The 19,090-nt window shown below is 44.9% G+C and overlaps 1 protein-coding gene across 3 annotated transcripts; it reads right to left on the bottom strand.

Annotated features, from left to right (window-relative positions):
* Nucleotides 1–3,168: 3,168 nt before the first annotated feature.
* Nucleotides 3,169–17,982, bottom strand: LOC116371034 (actin-related protein 2/3 complex subunit 1A-A-like). Of its 3 annotated transcripts, none has more exons than XM_031819960.1 (10): nucleotides 17,785–17,982; nucleotides 16,809–16,955; nucleotides 13,730–13,834; nucleotides 13,085–13,307; nucleotides 12,387–12,494; nucleotides 10,094–10,300; nucleotides 8,937–9,012; nucleotides 8,180–8,373; nucleotides 7,958–8,048; nucleotides 3,169–5,307 (listed from the first exon to the last, which is right to left on the bottom strand). In XM_031819960.1, the coding sequence occupies exons 2-10, from the start codon at nucleotides 16,870–16,872 to the stop codon at nucleotides 5,302–5,304; spliced, it is 1,074 nt and encodes a 357-aa protein (XP_031675820.1). In that variant the 5' UTR covers nucleotides 16,873–16,955; nucleotides 17,785–17,982; the 3' UTR covers nucleotides 3,169–5,301. The 3 variants fall into 3 exon arrangements, with proteins under 3 accessions (XP_031675820.1, XP_031675821.1, XP_031675822.1); XM_031819961.1 differs by having other exon boundaries at nucleotides 16,809–16,952; nucleotides 17,785–17,959; XM_031819962.1 differs by lacking the exons at nucleotides 16,809–16,955; nucleotides 17,785–17,982 and having other exon boundaries at nucleotides 13,692–13,800.
* Nucleotides 17,983–19,090: the final 1,108 nt, after the last annotated feature.

Here is a 19,090-nt window from a genome sequence, read left to right as displayed (position 1 = left end):
TAACTTGGTTATATACACGGGGTACCAGTACCCAGTCAATGATAACTTGGTTATATACAGGGGGTACCAGTACAGAGTCAATAATAACTTGGTTATATACACGGGGTACCAGTATTGAGTCAATGATAACTTGGTTATATACACGGGGTACCAGTACCTAGTCAATGATAACTTGGTTATATACACGGGGTACCAGTACCTAGTCAATGATAACTTGGCTATATACACAGGGTCGTGACATGGAAAAACCAGCTAACAAAGAGTCCTCCCCCTCTCATCTTACCCGAGGCTGCCATCCAGTCGTGACATGGAAAAACCAGCTAACAAAGAGTCCTCCCCCTCTCTCATCTTACCCGAGGCTGCCATCCGGTCGTGACGATGGAAAAACCAGCAAGATGTATATCATCCATGTCCTTGTTCAGCCACGACTCAGAAAACCAAACAATATTACAGCTGTTCAGGTCACGTTGATAGAATAGTCTAACGGAACTCGTCCAGCTTGTTCTTCAGTGACTGTACGTTAGCCAATAGAATGGAGGGTATAGGCGGTTTATTTACCCAACATCATAGAATATTCCGTTAGCCAATAGAACGGAGGGTATAGGCGGTTTATTTACCCGACAACATAGAATATTCCGTTAGCCAATAGAACGGAGGGTATAGGCGGTTTATTTACCCGACAACATAGAATATTCCGTTAGCCAATAGAACGGAGGGTATAGGCGGTTTATTTACCCGACAACATAGAATATTCCGTTAGCCAATAGAACGGAGGGTATAGGCGGTTTATTTACCCGACAACATAGAATACTCCGTTAGCCAATAGAACGGAGGGTATAGGCGGTTTATTTACCCGACAACATAGAATACTCCGTTAGCCAATAGAACGGAGGGTATAGGCGGTTTATTTACCCGACAACATAGTTTAGTCAGGATGCCAACTCTTCTTTCTCTTCTTGCTCCGTCACTTCCTTTTTCCAGATCCTGAGGGAATTAGCGCCTGGTCCGGAGTGAGAAGAACATCCAGAGCTGACAACTCGTTGAAGTCGAAAATTGTCATCCAAATTGTAGGTTAGTGATCACTGTTCAGATGTCCAGAAGCTGTTTTCGGTCATAGGAAATGAAGACGGAGATATTATGTAAAACAAAAAGTTAAGATCAGCGGGAAGAAGAAAAAAACACACAAAATATCAGAATTGGTCTGGAGCCCATGAAAAGGCTTCACAGCAGCTCGGGCCTTTACATCTTAACGGCACAGGTACAAAGATGAGTCCTCTGTTGATCTCTATGGCCTGTTCACATGTGTATCTGCCCTCTCATTGGCTAGAATGGTCCCACCTGATCTCGCCTCCTTCCATCTTTGAAGACATGTATTTCCATTGTTAGAACGGTCACATGACTAAATAATAGACATTCTTGGCTTCCACCATATTAATGTAGTTCTTGACACAAACCGGTGCACCTGGCACCTACTACCATACCCCGTTCAAAGGCACTAGAATATGTTGTCTTGCCCATTCACCCTCTGGATGGAACACATGTGAAATCCATGTCTCAATTGTCTCAAGGCTTAAAAATCCTCCTTTAAACCCGTCTCCTCCCCTTCCTCTTTAACCAGGTCTCCTCCCCTTCATCTTTAACCTGGTCTCCTCCCCTTCCTCTTTAACCAGGTCTCCTCCCCTTCCTCTTTAACCAGGTCTCCTCCCCTTCCTCTTTAACCAGGTCTCCTCCCCTTCCTCTTTAACCAGGTCTCCTCCCCTTCATCTTTAACCTGGTCTCCTCCCCTTCCTCTTTAACCTGGTCTCCTCCCCTTCCTCTTTAACCAGGTCTCCTCCCCTTCCTCTTTAACCAGGTCTCCTCCCCTTCCTCTTTAACCAGGTCTCCTCCCCTTCCTCTTTAACCAGGTCTCCTCCCCTTCATCTTTAACCAGGTCTCCTCCCCTTCCTCTTTAACCAGGTCTCCTCCCCTTCATCTTTAACCTGGTCTCCTCCCCTTCCTCTTTAACCTGGTCTCCTCCCCTTCCTCTTTAACCAGGTCTCCTCCCCTTCCTCTTTAACCAGGTCTCCTCCCCTTCCTCTTTAACCAGGTCTCCTCCCCTTCCTCTTTAACCAGGTCTCCTCCCCTTCATCTTTAACCAGGTCTCCTCCTCTTCATCTACACTGATTGAAGTGGATTTAACAGGTGACATTAATAAGGGATCATATCTTTCACCTGGATTCACCTGGTCAGTCTATGTCATGGACAGAGCAGGTGTTCTTTAAATGATTTGCATACTCAGTGCTTTCTCTATCATTATCTATGGTCAGGTGGAGAAAAAAAAAGGTTTGTCTTGATTGGCTCCTCTTGGGGAAAGGGAGGTCGGGTAACGCCCCTAGTTTAAATCTATGCAGTAGTAGCAGAGATACAGATAATGAGTTGTTGTCCCGAAGGCGGAAGGCAGGTGACAAGCTATCTATCGATCTGCTTGTTAAACCTATAGAAACACAGTGAATAACGCTGTACTCTCCGTGGACACAGACGTTGACCTGAGTAAACCCTCTGGCTCCGCCTCTTCCTCTCTATCTATCGATCTGCTTGTTAAACCTATAGAAACACAGTGAATAACGCTGTACTCTCAGTGGACAGACGTTGACGTGAGTAAACCCTCTGGCTCCGCCTCTTCCTCTCTAGTAGCTCTGCTGTGTTGTTATTCACGGAGAACTCAAACCAGTGGGCGGTGGTCACAGAGGGCGGAGGTCACAGAGGGCGGAGGACACAGAGGGCGGCGGTCACAGTGGGCGGAGGTCCCAGTGGGCGGAGACAGACAAGGAAACGCTATTCATTTACAGTAGTACAGCAGTATTTACAGCTGGCAAAACATTGACCTCTCCTTGACCTCTCCTTGACCTCTCCTTGAGCGACCCTCAAGCACCTGCAGCAACCTTTTGCATCCAGTTTACTTAGTATTTGGTATATTTATATTTACCTTTATAACAGTCCTGGAGTGTAGATTCACTGTAGCCATACTGCCATAGACACAATACCTTGTTGAGGTGTAGCACTCAGCCAGGGATGGACGTTATGATTTATTACAGTATTAGAAATATACATGTACCACTTGGGTGTGAGTTCATTTATCACATAGGAACCACGGTACAATATGAAAACTCAGAAGTGTAGCACTCAGCCAGGGATGGACGTTATGATTTATTACAGTATTAGAAATATACATGTACCACTTGGGTGTGAGTTCATTTATCACATAGGAACCACGGTACAATATGAAAACTCAGAAGTGTAGCACTCAGCCAGGGATGGACGTTATGATTTATTACAGTATTAGAAATATACATGTACCACTTGGGTGTGAGTTCATTTATCACATAAGAACCACGGTACAATATGAAAACTCAGAAGTGTAGCACTCAGCCAGGGATGGACGTTATGATTTATTACAGTATTAGAAATATACATGTACCACTTGGGTGTGAGTTCATTTATCACATAAGAACCACTGTACAATATGAAAACTCAGAAGTGTAGCACTCAGCCAGGGATGGACGTTATGATTTATTACAGTATTAGAAATATACATGTACCACTTGGGTGTGAGTTCATTTATCACATAAGAACCACGGTACAATATGAAAACTCAGAAGTGTAGCACTCAGCCAGGGATGGACGTTATGATTTATTACAGTATTAGAAATATACATGTACCACTTGGGTGTGAGTTCATTTATCACATAGGAACCACGGTACAATATGAAAACTCAGAAGTGTAGCACTCAGCCAGGGATGGACGTTATGATTTATTACAGTATTAGAAATATACATGTACCACTTGGGTGTGAGTTCATTTATCACATAGGAACCACGGTACAATATGAAAACTCAGAAGTGTAGCACTCAGCCAGGGATGGACGTTATGATTTATTACAGTATTAGAAATATACATGTACCACTTGGGTGTGAGTTCATTTATCACATAGGAACCACGGTACAATATGAAAACTCAGAAGTGTAGCACTCAGCCAGGGATGGACGTTATGATTTATTACAGTATTAGAAATATACATGTACCACTTGGGTGTGAGTTCATTTATCACATAGGAACCACGGTACAATATGAAAACTCAGAAGTGTAGCACTCAGCCAGGGATGGACGTTATGATTTATTACAGTATTAGAAATATACATGTACCACTTGGGTGTGAGTTCATTTATCACATAGGAACCACGGTACAATATGAAAACTCAGAAGTGTAGCACTCAGCCAGGGATGGACGTTATGATTTATTACAGTATTAGAAATATACATGTACCACTTGGGTGTGAGTTCATTTATCACATAAGAACCACGGTACAATATGAAAACTCAGAAGTGTAGCACTCAGCCAGGGATGGACGTTATGATTTATTACAGTATTAGAAATATACATGTACCACTTGGGTGTGAGTTCATTTATCACATAAGAACCACGGTACAATATGAAAACTCAGAAGTGTAGCACTCAGCCAGGGATGGACGTTATGATTTATTACAGTATTAGAAATATACATGTACCACTTGGGTGTGAGTTCATTTATCACATAGGAACCACGGTACAATATGAAAACTCAGAAGTGTAGCACTCAGCCAGGGATGGACGTTATGATTTATTACAGTATTAGAAATATACATGTACCACTTGGGTGTGAGTTCATTTATCACATAGGAACCACGGTACAATATGAAAACTCAGAAGTGTAGCACTCAGCCAGGGATGGACGTTATGATTTATTACAGTATTAGAAATATACATGTACCACTTGGGTGTGAGTTCATTTATCACATAGGAACCACAGTGCAATATGAAAACTCAGTCCATCAGAATCTGTAGAAAGCATGTTTATTTTACTTCAAAAATATTGATTGATTGATTGAAACCCAGCACAAAGCAACATGATTTATTGTAAAACATCTTGAAGCTGCAGAAGTGTCTACTGTTCCAGTTGAAAATGAATACATATGATAACACATCTATCTGTGTAAAATAATGGGTCACTTGACAGTGGTGTGACTCTGTGTTGGGGTCAATTCCATTTCAATTCCAGTCAATGCTTTTCAATGAGGAATTTAAAAAAAAATGGAATTGGAATTTGGTCTACTTTCCGAATTGACTGAAATTGAAATGGAATTGACCCCAACCCTGGTGTGACTAACTGCTTAATGTAGATGTTAATAACAACTGGTAGTGGTGAGTCCCATGGTCATCTGGAGTAATGCTGACCGCACAGATGGCAAGACACAGCCTATGGCTCTTAGCATCCTCCATGAACTCAGTGCTGCCGGGAAAACAGAGAGAAGAAGAAAAACAGGTGAATAAATGTCATGTAAACAGAGTAGAACAGCCTGAGTTTTACCCATAATGCTCTGGTCAACAGTAGTGCACTATGCTGTGTAATGATATGGGGGGGAAAGGTTAGTGTTGGAACAAAGGCAAACACACTATCCAGGATACACTTCCACACTCTGCCCCCAGGGGGCAGCACCAACAGGGTCTAAGTGCTGAGCTAAGCCTTGATAGGCACATCAGGTGCAGCCAATGAAGGTGATTGGCAGTCTGGGAGAGAGGTGAGGAGGACAGAAGCCTCTCAGTCGGATTTTATTGGTTTTTGTTGTGTTAGAAAACCTCTTTAGTTGGGCATATATTTTTGGAGTGTGGTTTCTGTTCATATTTACTTTGTCACCATAAACATATGGATAATCTGCTTAGACTGGCCGATCAAGAGGTCAAGATGGAGCTAGCCCTGATCTCGGTAAGTTGCTGTCTCCTGGGTACATTCAACACCTGGCTGAATAAGCTGACTTCTCATATTTATACACACATCAACTCAGGTTACAGAACACGTAGCTAGGACCCCTAGACATAATGAGTCAGGTTACAGACCACGTAGCTAGGACCCCTAGACATAATGAGTCAGGTTACAGACCATGTAGCTAGGACCCCTAGACATAATGAGTCAGGTTACAGACCATGTAGCTAGGGCCCCTAGACATAATGAGTCAGGTTACAGACCATGTAGCTAGGCCTAAGACTCCTAGACATAATGAGTCAGGTTACAGACCATGTAGCTAGGACCCCTAGACATAATGAGTCAGGTTACATGCAGCTAGGACCCCTAGACATAATGAGTCAGGTTACATGTAGCTAGGACCCCTAGACATAATGAGTCAGGTTACATGCAGCTAGGACCCCTAGACATAATGAGTCAGGTTACATGTAGCTAGGACTCCTAGACATAATGAGTCAGGTTACATGTAGCTAGGACCCCTAGACATAATGAGTCAGGTTACATGTAGCTAGGACTCCTAGACATAATGAGTCAGGTTACATGTAGCTAGGACCCCTAGACAGAATGAGTCAGGTTACATGTAGCTAGGACTCCTAGACAGAATGAGTCAGGTTACATGTAGCTAGGACCCCTAGACAGAATGAGTCAGGTTACATGTAGCTAGGACTCCTAGACATAATTTCGTAACACTATGGATGAGGATGCCATTTCAGACACACCCTGTGCCTTTGAATTTATCTCTGATTAGAATACTGAATCCCCATTGGTTCCTGAGTCTCTGAATGTAATGTCATGTCATGTACACTACATTATCAAAAGTATGTGGACATACTGCTCGTCAAACATCTCATTCTAAAATCATGGGCATTAATATGGAGTTGGTCCCCCCTTTGCTGCTATAACAGCCTCCACTCTTCTGGGAAGGCTTTCCACTAGATGTTGGAACATTGCTGCAGGGACTTGCTTCCATTCAGCCACAAGAGCATTAGTGAGGTCAGGCACTGATGTTGGGCGATTAGGCCTGGCTTGATGGGATGAGGTCAGGGCTCTTTGCAGGCCAGTCAAGTTCTTCCACACCGATCTCAACAAACCATTGCTGTATGGACCTGGCTTTGTGCACGAGGGCATTTTCATGCTGAATCAGGAAAGGGCCTTCCCCAAACTGTTGCCACAAAGTTGAAAGCACAGAATCGTCTAGAATGTCATTGTATGCTCTAGTATTAAGATCTCCCTTCACTGGAACTAAAGGGCCTAGCCCGAATCCATTATTCCTCCTCCACCAAACTTTACAGTTGGTACTATGTATTGGGGCAGGTAGCGTTCTCCTGGAATCCGCCAAACCCAGATTCATCCATCGAACTGCCAAATGGTGAAGCGTGAACCATCAGTCCAAAGAACGTGTTTCCACTGCTCCAGAGTCCAATGGCTGCAAGCTTTACACCACTCCAGCTGACGCTTGGTACTGTGCACGGTGATCTTAGGCTTGTGTGCAGCTGCTCAGCCATGGAAACCCATCTCATCACCATGGAAACCCATCTCTTCACCATGGAAACCCATCTCATCACCATGGAAACCCATCTCTTCACCATGGAAACCCATCTCTTCACCATGGAAACCCATCTCTTCACCATGGAAACCCATCTCTTCACCATGGAAACCCATCTCATGAAGCTCCCGACGAACAGTTCTTGTGTTGACGTTGCTTCCAGAGGTAGTTTGGAACTCGGCTGTGGGTGTTGCAACCGAGGACAGACAATTTTTATGAGCTACGCGCTTCAACACTCGGCGGTCCCGTTCTATGAGCTTGTGTGGTCTACCACTTCACAGCTGAGCCGTTGTTGCTCCTAGACATTTCCACTTCACAATAACAGCACTTACAGTTGACCGAGGCAGCTCTAGCAGGTCAGAAATTTGACAAACTGACTTGTTGAAAAGGTGGCATCCCTGGACGGTGCCACGTTGAAAGTCACTGAACTCTCCAGTAAGCCCATTCTACTGTCAATGTTTGTCTATGGAGATTGCATGGCTGTGTGCTCAATTATATACACCTATCAGCCATGGGTGTGGCTGAAATAGCCAAATCTACTCATTTGACGGGGTGTCCACATCCTTTTGTACATGTGGTGTATGTAGGCAGTACCTTGAAGTCCCAGAGGACCATAGCTCCGTCCAGACCCACACTGCTGTACTTGTCCACGTGGGCCTTAGTTCCTGACACGATACACAGCTGACTGGAGGGAGACACAAGAGCAGAGAGATTCAGTATACTTTACAAGCATTTCGCTACATCCGCAATAACATCTGCTAAACACGTGTATGTGACACACACAACACACACAACACACACTCCCTCTCTCCTCACGTGATGCTGTTCTGGTGCAGGCAGCCCAGCTCGTTGCTCTCGTCGTCGTCAGTAGCCTTCTTATCCAGATTGCGGAAGTGTTGCATGGCGGACATGCTGCCCCTAGAGGTCTGCTTGGGGATGTCCAGCTTCTTAACAAACTTCAGACTGCCTGGGCCCTTATAGGAGAACTGAAACGGACAGCAGTCATGGCCCTGAAACAGAGGGTTTAGACATTAGGTACGCAGGGTATGTATGATAGGAACATAGAGGGTTTAGACATTAGGTATGCAGAGTATGTATGATAGGAACATAGTATGCAGGGTATGTATGATAGGAACAGAGTATGCAGGGTATGTATGATAGGAACATAGAGGGTTTAGACATTAGGTATGCAGGGTATGTATGATAGGAACATAGTATGCAGGGTATGTATGATAGGAACATAGTATGCAGGGTATGTATGATAGAACATAGTATGCAGGGTATGTATGATATTGCCTTATGGTTGAGTCCCAAATGGAACCCTATTGCCTTTATATAATGCACTGCTTTTGACCAGGACCGATAGGAGCAAACTGTAGAATACCAGGTCACAAGGGATCCTGTAAAGCCTATATATAGGGGACAGTGTTCCATCTGGGACAGTGTATCACTGAACTCAATGAACTCCCACAGGTGGAAGTGGTTCGGTGAACTGGGCTCACGTGTTGAGTAACCTTGCTATGGTTCTGGTCGGTCACAAATGAAGAGAGTGATGAGAGGTGTGTTTTCTTACCGCGGCAACCATCTCTGTGGGGCTCACATAGAGCACGCTCAGTAGAGGGAGGCGGTCCGTTGTCAGCTGAGTCACCCTGTCAATCGACACGAGGTCAGAGATCAAGAGTCATGGGGTCAATGACATGTTCCTCTCTTTGTGTGAATCTCTAAATGAAAGATTCCTCTCATCCCTTTCTCCTAGCCTCTTTCCTCAGAACATCAGAAGGACACAAGGTTCCTTTTCAACGATCTCCTCCAAGGCTCTAATGGCTTCCCTTTTCCATTTTCAGGAGAGGAGGCGAGAGGACGACTGTAGTGGAGGAAAAGACTGAGAAACATCCTTTCTGTCAGTGATAGCTACTCACTCTTTCACCCTTCACTCTTCCCCCTTCACTCTTTCCGCCTTCACTCTTTCCCCCTTCACTCTTTCCCCCTTCACTCTTTCCCCCTTCACTCTTTCCCCCTTCACTCTTTCCCCCCTTCACTCTTTCCCCCTTCACTCTTTCCCCCTTCACTCTTTCACCCCTTCACTCTTTCCGCCTTCACTCTTTCCCCCTTCACTCTTTCACCCCTTCACTCTTTCCACCTTCACTCTTTCCCCCTTCACTCTTTCACCCCTTCACTCTTTCACCCCTTCACTCTTTCACTCACTCTTTCACTCACTCTTTCCCCCTTCACTCTTTCCCCCCTTCACTCTTTCCACCCTTCACTCTTTCACCCCTTCACTCTTTCCGCCTTCACTCTTTCCCCCTTCACTCTTTCACCCCTTCACTCTATCACCCTTCACTCTTTCACTCACTCTTTCCCCCTTCACTCTTTCCCCCTTCACTCTTTCCCCCTTCACTCTTTCCCCCTTCACTCTTTCACCCCTTCACTCTTTCCGCCTTCACTCTTTCCCCCTTCACTCTTTCCGCCTTCACTCTTTCCCCCTTCACTCTTTCCCCCTTCACTCTTTCACCCCTTCACTCTTTCCGCCTTCACTCTTTCCCCCTTCACTCTTTCACCCCTTCACTCTTTCACCCTTCACTCTTTCACTCACTCTTTCCCCCCTTCACTCTTTCCCCCTTCACTCTTTCCCCCCTTCACTCTTTCCACCCTTCACTCTTTCCCACTTCACTCTTTCCCCCCTTCACTCTTTCCCCCCTTCACTCTTTCCCCCTTCACTCTTTCACTCACTCTTTCCCCTGGGTGGCGTCGGCCACACTGATGCTGCTGTTGTGAGCAACCCAGGCCAGGTGGTCTCCGCTGGGGGAGAAGGAGACACTGTGTACCCAACCTCCACAGTCCTTGGTCTCCAGCAGCATCTCCCCAAATGGCATCTTAGCCCCCCAAGCTGTCGGGCCTGGCTTGTCCTCGATTTCCTTGATGTAGGCAGAGAAGATCCTGCATGAAGAATATTTGGGAATTGTCATGTTTGTATCACTATGGGCCGATCCGGCTCGCACAGCGGTACTTTAATACCTGCTTATTATGGATCACAAAGAGAGAGAGAGAGAGAGCGTGTGAGAGAGTATTTTTAAATAGTGTTATAGTAATAACAGACTGTATATACATTGGTATAAAAACATTTAACCACTATATTATGACTCACACCTAGAAGAAAGGGTTCCCGAAAGGGTTCTTCCCTATAGAAGAACCATTTTTGGTTCCACTTGACCCTTTTTGGGATCCATGTAGAATTGTCTGTGAAAAGGGTTCTACATGGAACTCTAACCACTTTTCCAAACGGTTCTCCTATGGGGACAGCCCGAATCACCCTTTTAGGTTCTAGATAGCACCTTTTTTTTTCTAAGATTGCATGGTAAAGAAACCTGTTGTGAGAAAATACAAAACTATGGCAAAATTGTTTGCGAAATGACATCAGATTCAATTCAAAGGTGGTGCAGGGTTTATCAAGCAGAGGTGCTGTACAGATGTAATTACATTGTCATAGTTTTGTAACAGCTCCTTGACCAAGCATTAGAAAATAAATAATCTGACCCGATAATTACCTAGCTAAAGGTTGAATAAATAAGAATCAGCAAAGCACTAGCATCAACAGCATTAGAGACAGTTACTATCTGTTGGTTCTGACCTGCAGTGGAGGCCTTAGAGACAGTTACTATCTGTTGGTTCTGACCTGCAGTGGAGGACTTAGAGACAGTTACTATCTGTTGGTTCTGACCTGCAGTGGAGGCCTTAGAGACAGTTACTACCTGTTGGTTCTGACCTGCAGTGGAGGCCTTAGAGACAGTTACTATCTGTTGGTTCTGACCTGCAGTGGAGTCCTTAGAGACAGTTACTATCTGTTGGTTCTGACCTGCAGTGGAGGCCTTAGAGACAGTTACTATCTGTTGGTTCTGACCTGCAGTGGAGGCCTTAGAGACAGTTACTATCTGTTGGTTCTGACCTGCAGTGGAAGCCTTAGAGACAGTTACTATCTGTTGGTTCTGACCTGCAGTGGAGGCCTTAGAGACAGTTACTATCTGTTGGTTCTGACCTGCAGTGGAAGCCTTAGAGACAGTTACTATCTGTTGGTTCGGACCTGCAGTGGAAGCCTTAGAGACAGTTACTATCTGTTGGTTCTGACCTGCAGTGGAGGCCTTAGAGACAGTTACTATCTGTTGGTTCTGACCTGCAGTGGAAGCCTTAGAGACAGTTACTATCTGTTGGTTCTGACCTGCAGTGGAAGCCTTAGAGACAGTTACTATCTGTTGGTTCTGACTTGCAGTGGAAGCCTTAGAGACAGTTACTATCTGTTGGTTCTGACCTGCAGTGGAGGCCTTAGAGACAGTTACTATCTGTTGGTTCTGACTTGCAGTGGAAGCCTTAGAGACAGTTACTATCTGTTGGTTCTGACCTGCAGTGGAGGCCTTAGAGACAGTTACTACCTGTTGGTTCTGACCTGCAGTGGAGGCCTTAGAGACAGTTACTATCTGTTGGTTCTGACCTGCAGTGGAGTCCTTAGAGACAGTTACTATCTGTTGGTTCTGACCTGCAGTGGAGGCCTTAGAGACAGTTACTATCTGTTGGTTCTGACCTGCAGTGGAAGCCTTAGAGACAGTTACTATCTGTTGGTTCTGACTTGCAGTGGAAGCCTTAGAGACAGTTACTATCTGTTGGTTCTGACCTGCAGTGGAGGCCTTAGAGACAGTTACTATCTGTTGGTTTTGACCTGCAGTGGAAGCCTTAGAGACAGTTACTATCTGTTGGTTCTTACTTGCAGTGGAAGCCTTAGAGACAGTTACTATCTGTTGGTTCTGGCCTGCAGTGGAGGCCTTAGAGACAGTTACTATCTGTTGGTTCTGACCTGCAGTGGAGGCCTTAGAGACAGTTACTATCTGTTGGTTCTGACCTGCAGTGGAGGCCTTAGAGACAGTTACTATCTGTTGGTTCTGACCTGCAGTGGAGGCCTTAGAGACAGTTACTATCTGTTGGTTCTGACCTGCAGTGGAAGCCTTAGAGACAGTTACTATCTGTTGGTTCTGACCTGCAGTGGAAGTCAGAGGATCCTGCAGCCAACAGGATGTTGTTGGGGTGCCAGTCCAGACACATCACCGTGGACCGGATGCTCTTCTTTATGTGCTTACTGAGCCACCTGCCAGAAATCAGAGGTCACAGAGGTCTCAAAGGTCAAAGGTTGCAATAGATTCATATTGGACAAATCTCAAGACACTACTGAGCCATAACAGGGGCAGAGGGGAAAGGTCACAGTAGATTCTGTCTGGGAACATTTCAAATGGTGCCTCACTTCCAGCCTATAGTGTACTACTGTAGTAACAGTCACAATAACAGTATTAGTAAGAGAGTACAGTATTAGTAAGAGGGTACAGTGAGAGTGAGTGAGTGTGTACTACTGTAGTAACAGTCACAATAACAGTATTAGTAAGAGGGTACAGTATTAGTAAGAGGGTACAGTGAGAGTGAGTGAGGGTGTACTACTGTAGTAACAGTCACAATAACAGTATTAGTAAGAGGGTACAGTGAGAGTGAGTGAGTGTGTACTACTGTAGTAACAGTCACAATAACAGTATTAGTAAGAGAGTACAGTATTAGTAAGAGAGTACAGTATTAGTAAGAGAGTACAGTATTAGTAAGAGGGTACAGTGAGAGTGAGTGAGTGAGTGAGTGAGTGAGTGAGTGAGTGACCGACCGTCCGACTGACTGAATGTATTCTGTGTCTCTCACCAGTCGTTCTCCTTCTCGAAGTAGCAGACAGAGATGAGGCGAGCTCCACTGCCCAGGGCAAACTTATTCTCCAGAGGGGACCACTTGACGAAAGTAGCAGCCCGGTTGATCCTCACCAACACCAGAGTGGGCTTCCACACCTTGTCCTTCAGGGTCCACACGTACGCATTACGGTCCGATGCACACGTCACGATGCGGTTCGAATCCGGAGCCCAGTCGATGCCTGGAAGGTTTTTAGGAGATGGAGACAATGAAGAGAATGATGCAGTTGGAATCCCATAATGCCTTGTGATGCAGCATGTTCAGGTTAGCACCCTGTGTGTGTGTGTGTGTGTGTGTGTGTGTGTGTGTGTGTGTGTGTGTGTGTGTGTGTGTGTGTGTGTGTGTGTGTGTGTGTGTGTGTGTGTGTGTGTGTGTTCGTGCGTGTGTGTGTTCCTGGCTGTCTATGGCTGAGTCCCAAATGGCTTATGGGCCCTGGTCTACGCTAGTACACTATAGGAAGCCAATTTGGGTCTCATTATATGTGGGTACCTGTGATTCGTCCTTTGGGTCTCATTATATGTGGGTACCTGTGATTCGTCCTTTGGGTCTCATTATATGTGGGTACCTGTGATTCGTCCTTTGGGTCTCATTGTATGTGGGTACCTGTGATTCGTCCACTGTGCTCAGTCAGCTCGTGGATCTTGGCCCACTCGTTCCCCTTCTTCTCATAGATGATCGCCACACTGCTGTTGGGGCTGACAGCAATCTCTGGAGATAGACATCATTACGTCACTACAATATCTTGATTAACAACAACGAATACACAGCAATATTTGGAGAGAGGAGAGGCATCTCTGCATCTCTACATCATCTTGATTAACATGTAACTAATGTGTAATGGATAGAAACTTGCTGATTGCTGATTGACAGTGGCACACACACACAAACACACACACACACGCAAGCGCACACAGACACACACAACATTGCATATTATGTGGAGGAGAGATGTCTATAATGCATTGACGTATCATATACGACACGTACAGAAACATACAGTACATTGTATATGTATACACAGCAAATTCTCCAGTGGTGAATCAACACTGACAGTGTTCAGTTCAACACTGGGCCAGTGTGTATAAGTGTCCACGCTTTTCAGTGTTAAATCACTGTTAAAGGAATTTAGCACTTTTAGTGTTATGCAACACCTCATATGTAACACCAGGAAGTGTATATAGTTTTCACCAATGGTGTTTGCAATGACACCTCATAGTATTTTTTGAACAATTACACTAATTAGGCCTAGTTTCACCGTCGTAAAAAGGTCTGAAACTCATGGTTTATAGGCCACATCAGGCCTTGAAGTAGGGTAGGTAACTTTCCCCAAATTCCCAGATATCCTGGTTGAAGGATTTCAGATTTTTAAAATTATTTCCTCCCATTTCCAGGAATCTTCCAACCGCGATTTCTGAAATATCTGGAAATTATGGCAAGATTTTTGACCAGAATTTTGCAACCCTACCTGCAAGTCACACTATGCTGGTTTACAAAGTGATTTGTAATTCCTATCAGAACCCAAACAGAATGATTGCCTGGGTTAGCAACGTTGTGAAGAGAGCATGTAACTCATTTAAAAAGGGAACAACCATTTCAGTAACGGGTACAAATCTAATTAACTGATTGGATTCGTTTTGAAAAAGGTTTGTTATTTGTCTTTGAGTAGCATAATATGAATCAATCAATCAGTGTACAAAAACAAAAGTATTAAAAAAACAATAATTGAAAAAAATCTACCTGCAGTAGAGCATGCTGGGAAATATGATAATAATGGCCGTGGTTTTGATGGGAACGTTATACTCTCCACAGAGTAAAACCAGAGAGGAAGAGGCAAAGCGAGAGATTTCACTCTCACCAAAATCTGTCCACGCGGGAATACAGCGTTATTCAATGAGTTTCTGTGGGCTTAATGAGCAGACTGATAAGCAGACTTCCTGGCTTCCCACCTTTGGGACAATGGCTCCCATTGTTAGCCTCTAGTCATTATTTAAGGATCTCTGGTAAAACTGGCACAATCACACTCACAGTCAACACTGGTTATTAACTGGGGTTGTCTACACTAATAGAGTTCATTTAACACCTGAACCAACAGTAATATTACACTGAAAAAGATCTACATTACATTACCCTCTTTCCACTGGGATTCTCTGCCTCTAACCCTATTACAGGGGCTGAGTCACTGGCTTACTGGGGCTCTCATACCGTCCCTGGGAGGGGTGCGTCACCTGAGTGGGTTGAGTCACTGATGTGATCATCCTGTCTGGGTTGGGTTGGGTTGGCACTGCAGTAGTTTATGTGTCGGGGGGCTAGGGTCAGTGTGTTATATCTGGAGTACTTCTCCTGTCCTATTCGGTGTCCTGTGTGAATTTAAGTGTGCTCTCTCTAATTCTCTCTTTCTCTCTTTCTTTCTCTCTCTCGGAGGACCTGAGCCCTAGGACCATGCCTCAGGACTACCTGACATGATGACTCCTTGCTGTCCCCAGTCCACCTGGCCGTGCTGCTGCTCCAGTTTCAACTGTTCTGCCTTATTATTATTGGACCATGCTGGTCATTTATGAACATTTGAACATCTTGGCCATGTTCTGTTATAATCTCCACCCGGCACAGCCAGAAGAGGACTGGCCACCCCACATAGCCTGGTTCCTCTCTAGGTTTCTTCCTAGGTTTTGGCCTTTCTAGGGAGTTTTTCCTAGCCACCGTGCTTCTACACCTGCATTGCTTGCTGTTTGGGGTTTTAGGCTGGGTTTCTGTACAGCACTTTGAGATATCAGCTGATGTACGAAGGGCTATATAAATACATTTGATTTGATTTGATTAGGTAACACTGGCATTTTGTTAACCTTGTCCTCGGGCTCTATTATTACTGCATATAGACGTTGGAGAGAGGGAGATCCGGCTTGCGACCAGATTAGCATGTTTACCTACAAATTTCTCTCTACGTCAAAGATAACTTGTTTAATGTAGAGATACTGTAGATAAATCACAATGTTCATGTTCCATCTTTGTACTTTAACAGAATACTAAAAGGGTAGAGTTAGACTAGTAAAGGAGACGAAGAAGAAGAGTGAAGTCTAATGTGTCCCAAATGGCAACCCTATTCCCTACATAATGCTCTTTGGGTCCTGGTACAAAGTAATGCACTATATAGGGAATAGGGTACCATTTGGGCCCACACTACAGTATGGAGCTCCTTACATCTCTGCTAACATTTCCTCTGTTGATAATCACATTCCCCAGATCTTCAGACATTTTTTAATGGACAGCAATTAGAGGAGGAAGAGGAAATGCATCTGCAGACAGGAAACAACACGAGGGGTTTACGTCTCAACGGGCTCCCTATTCGCTACATAGTGCACTACGTATGACTAGAACTCTATGGGCCCTGGTCAAAAGGTAGTGCACTGTATAGGGAATTTGGGACGATTCCGAGGAGCCAGCAGGCCAGCTAATGGAGGTATAGACCGGGAGAAAGAGAGGTGTGTGTGTGTGTGTGTGTGTGTGTGTGTGTGTGTGTGTGTGTGTGTGTGTGTGTGTGTGTGTGTGTGTGTGTGTGTGTGTGTGTGTGTGTGTGTGTGTGTGTGTGTGTGTGTGTGTGTGCCCGTGCATGCGCGCGTGTGTGTGTGTGTGTGTGTGTGTTGAAATGCGGGCAGACTGGTTTAAGTATTACTGCAGGACTACTTACGTGTCCTGTCCTTATTCCAGGCATGACAGGAGAGAGGCTCCAACCCAAAGCTGTACAGAGACATGCTTCAACAAGGGGTCCACAGGGTTCTGGAATGTGGCTGGGAACGGAATGTCTTTTTCTTGTCAGGGATTGGTTGGAACTCTACTGTAGTAAAACCAGGAAGGGAGGGTTAAAAGTGAGAAAGATTGGGTTAGATAAAGTTAGATTGTAGACCTAGGCTATACTCTAGGAGGCAAATTTGCCCCCAAGCAACTCAACCCCAAGTGTATTTCAGAAACTGGTTGAATGTCTGAATTGTTTTTTGTTGTTGTTGTATCTTACACTAATCGTGCCCGTTTAGGTAAATATTAAGTTGAGCGTCGACTTCTGTTGAGTTGAGCAACGAGTTGAGCAAGGAAACTAACTGTGGACGTTGGTCGTCAGTGTTGGCACATACTTTGTAAACACAAAATGACTACCTTTCATCTTTACATGGTTGTTGTTGCCTGCGAGCTATGTTGACATAGTGGGAAAAACCATTGCATTCAGATACAGTCAACCCTACAGTATATATTTTTTGTATAGGTAGAGATTTGTATCTTCCTTCCACTTGGTGGGAGACACTCAGAAGACCAGAAGGACGTTCTGATTGATCCTATATGCACAACAACATTAGACTGGTTCCATTGCAGACCCTTAATGTCCTGCTCTATTGGCCTCCATTGCTATATGCCTCTCATACTGTCACTCCTACATTCTTGATGCCCTTGATACGTGGCATTACAAGACCTTTCTGCAATGCCTCCCAGTCCCAGTATCTGACAAGGAACTGAACTGAGAGTGCCTTCTTATCACACTTAATTAGCATAGAGATCAAGACACAGACACAGACACAGACTCAAACAGGAAAGACCACGCCATAGAAAACCATAAGAAACCCCAATGCAACTAAGAAACAAGGGAATGTCAACCAAAACCAGTCTCTCCCTCCTACCTCTCCTTCCTCCAGTGAACAGGAACGATAAGATGATGTAAACCAATGTTTCTGTGTGTGTGGTTGTAAGCAGGGTTGTATTCGCGGACTCTGGGCAGTCGACACGAATGAAGCAGTGCAGCGCAGGACTGGAGAGGACACAAGAAGAGGAAGTAGAGCGAGATTGAGAGACACACAGAGAGAGAAGGAGGAGAGACGAGGGTGTGTCTGCGTATTCAGCTATTGCGTAAGCACCCGGGGCAAAGGTTGGTGGAGGATGAAGATAACATGCAGACTGTCAGGTGACTTTCCCTCAACAGTACACCTGTAGTAGTCAGGTGACCTCCCTCAACAGTACACCTGTAGTAGTTTGATGACTTTCCCTCAACAGTACACCTGTAGTAGTCAGGTGACCTCCCTCAACAGTACACCTGTAGTAGTCAGGTGACCTCCCTCAACAGTACACCTGTAGTAGTTTGATGACTTTCCCTCAACAGGACACCCGTAGTAGTCAGGTGACTTTCCCTCAACAGGACACCTGTAGTAGTTTGACTGAGACTTTCCCTCAACAGTACACCTGTAGTAGTTTGATGACTTTCCCTCAACAGGACACCTGTAGTAGTTTGACTGAGACTTTCCCTCAACAGGACACCTGTAGTAGTTTGACTGAGACTTTCCTCAACAGTACACCTGTAGTAGTTTGACTGAGACTTTCCCTCAACAGTACACCTGTAGTAGTTTGATGACTTTCCCTCAACAGTACACCTGTAGTAGTTTGACTGAGACTTTCCCTCAACAGTACACCTGTAGTAGTTTGACTGAGACTTTCTCTCAACAGTACACCTGTAGTAGTTTGACTGAGACATTCCCTCAACAGTACACCTGTAGTAGTTTGACTGAGACTTTCTCTCAACAGTACACCTGTAGTAGTTTGACTGAGACATTCCCCCAACAGGACACCTGTAGTAGTTTGATGACTTTCCCTCAACAGGACACCTGTAGTAGTTTGACTGAGACTTTCCCTCAACAGTACACCTGTAGTAGTTTGACTGAGACTTTCCCTCAACAGGACACCTGTAGTAGTTTGATGACTTTCCCTCAACAGGACACCTGTAGTAGTTTGACTGAGACTTTCCCTCAACAGTACACCTGTAGTAGTTTTACTGAGACTTTCCCTCAACAGGACACCTGTAGTAGTTTGACTGAGACATTCCCTCAACAGGACACCTGTAGTAGTTTGACTGAGACATTCCCTCAACAGGACACCTGTAGTAGTTTGACTGAGACTTTCCCTCAACAGTACACCTGTAGTAGTTTTACTGAGACT

The sequence above is a fragment of the Oncorhynchus kisutch genome, unplaced genomic scaffold, assembly GCF_002021735.2.
Source record: "Oncorhynchus kisutch isolate 150728-3 unplaced genomic scaffold, Okis_V2 scaffold2905, whole genome shotgun sequence".
NCBI lineage: Eukaryota > Metazoa > Chordata > Actinopteri > Salmoniformes > Salmonidae > Oncorhynchus > Oncorhynchus kisutch.
The sequence above is the reverse complement of the archived record's forward strand: the minus strand, read 5'-3'. Positions and strand labels throughout refer to the sequence as shown.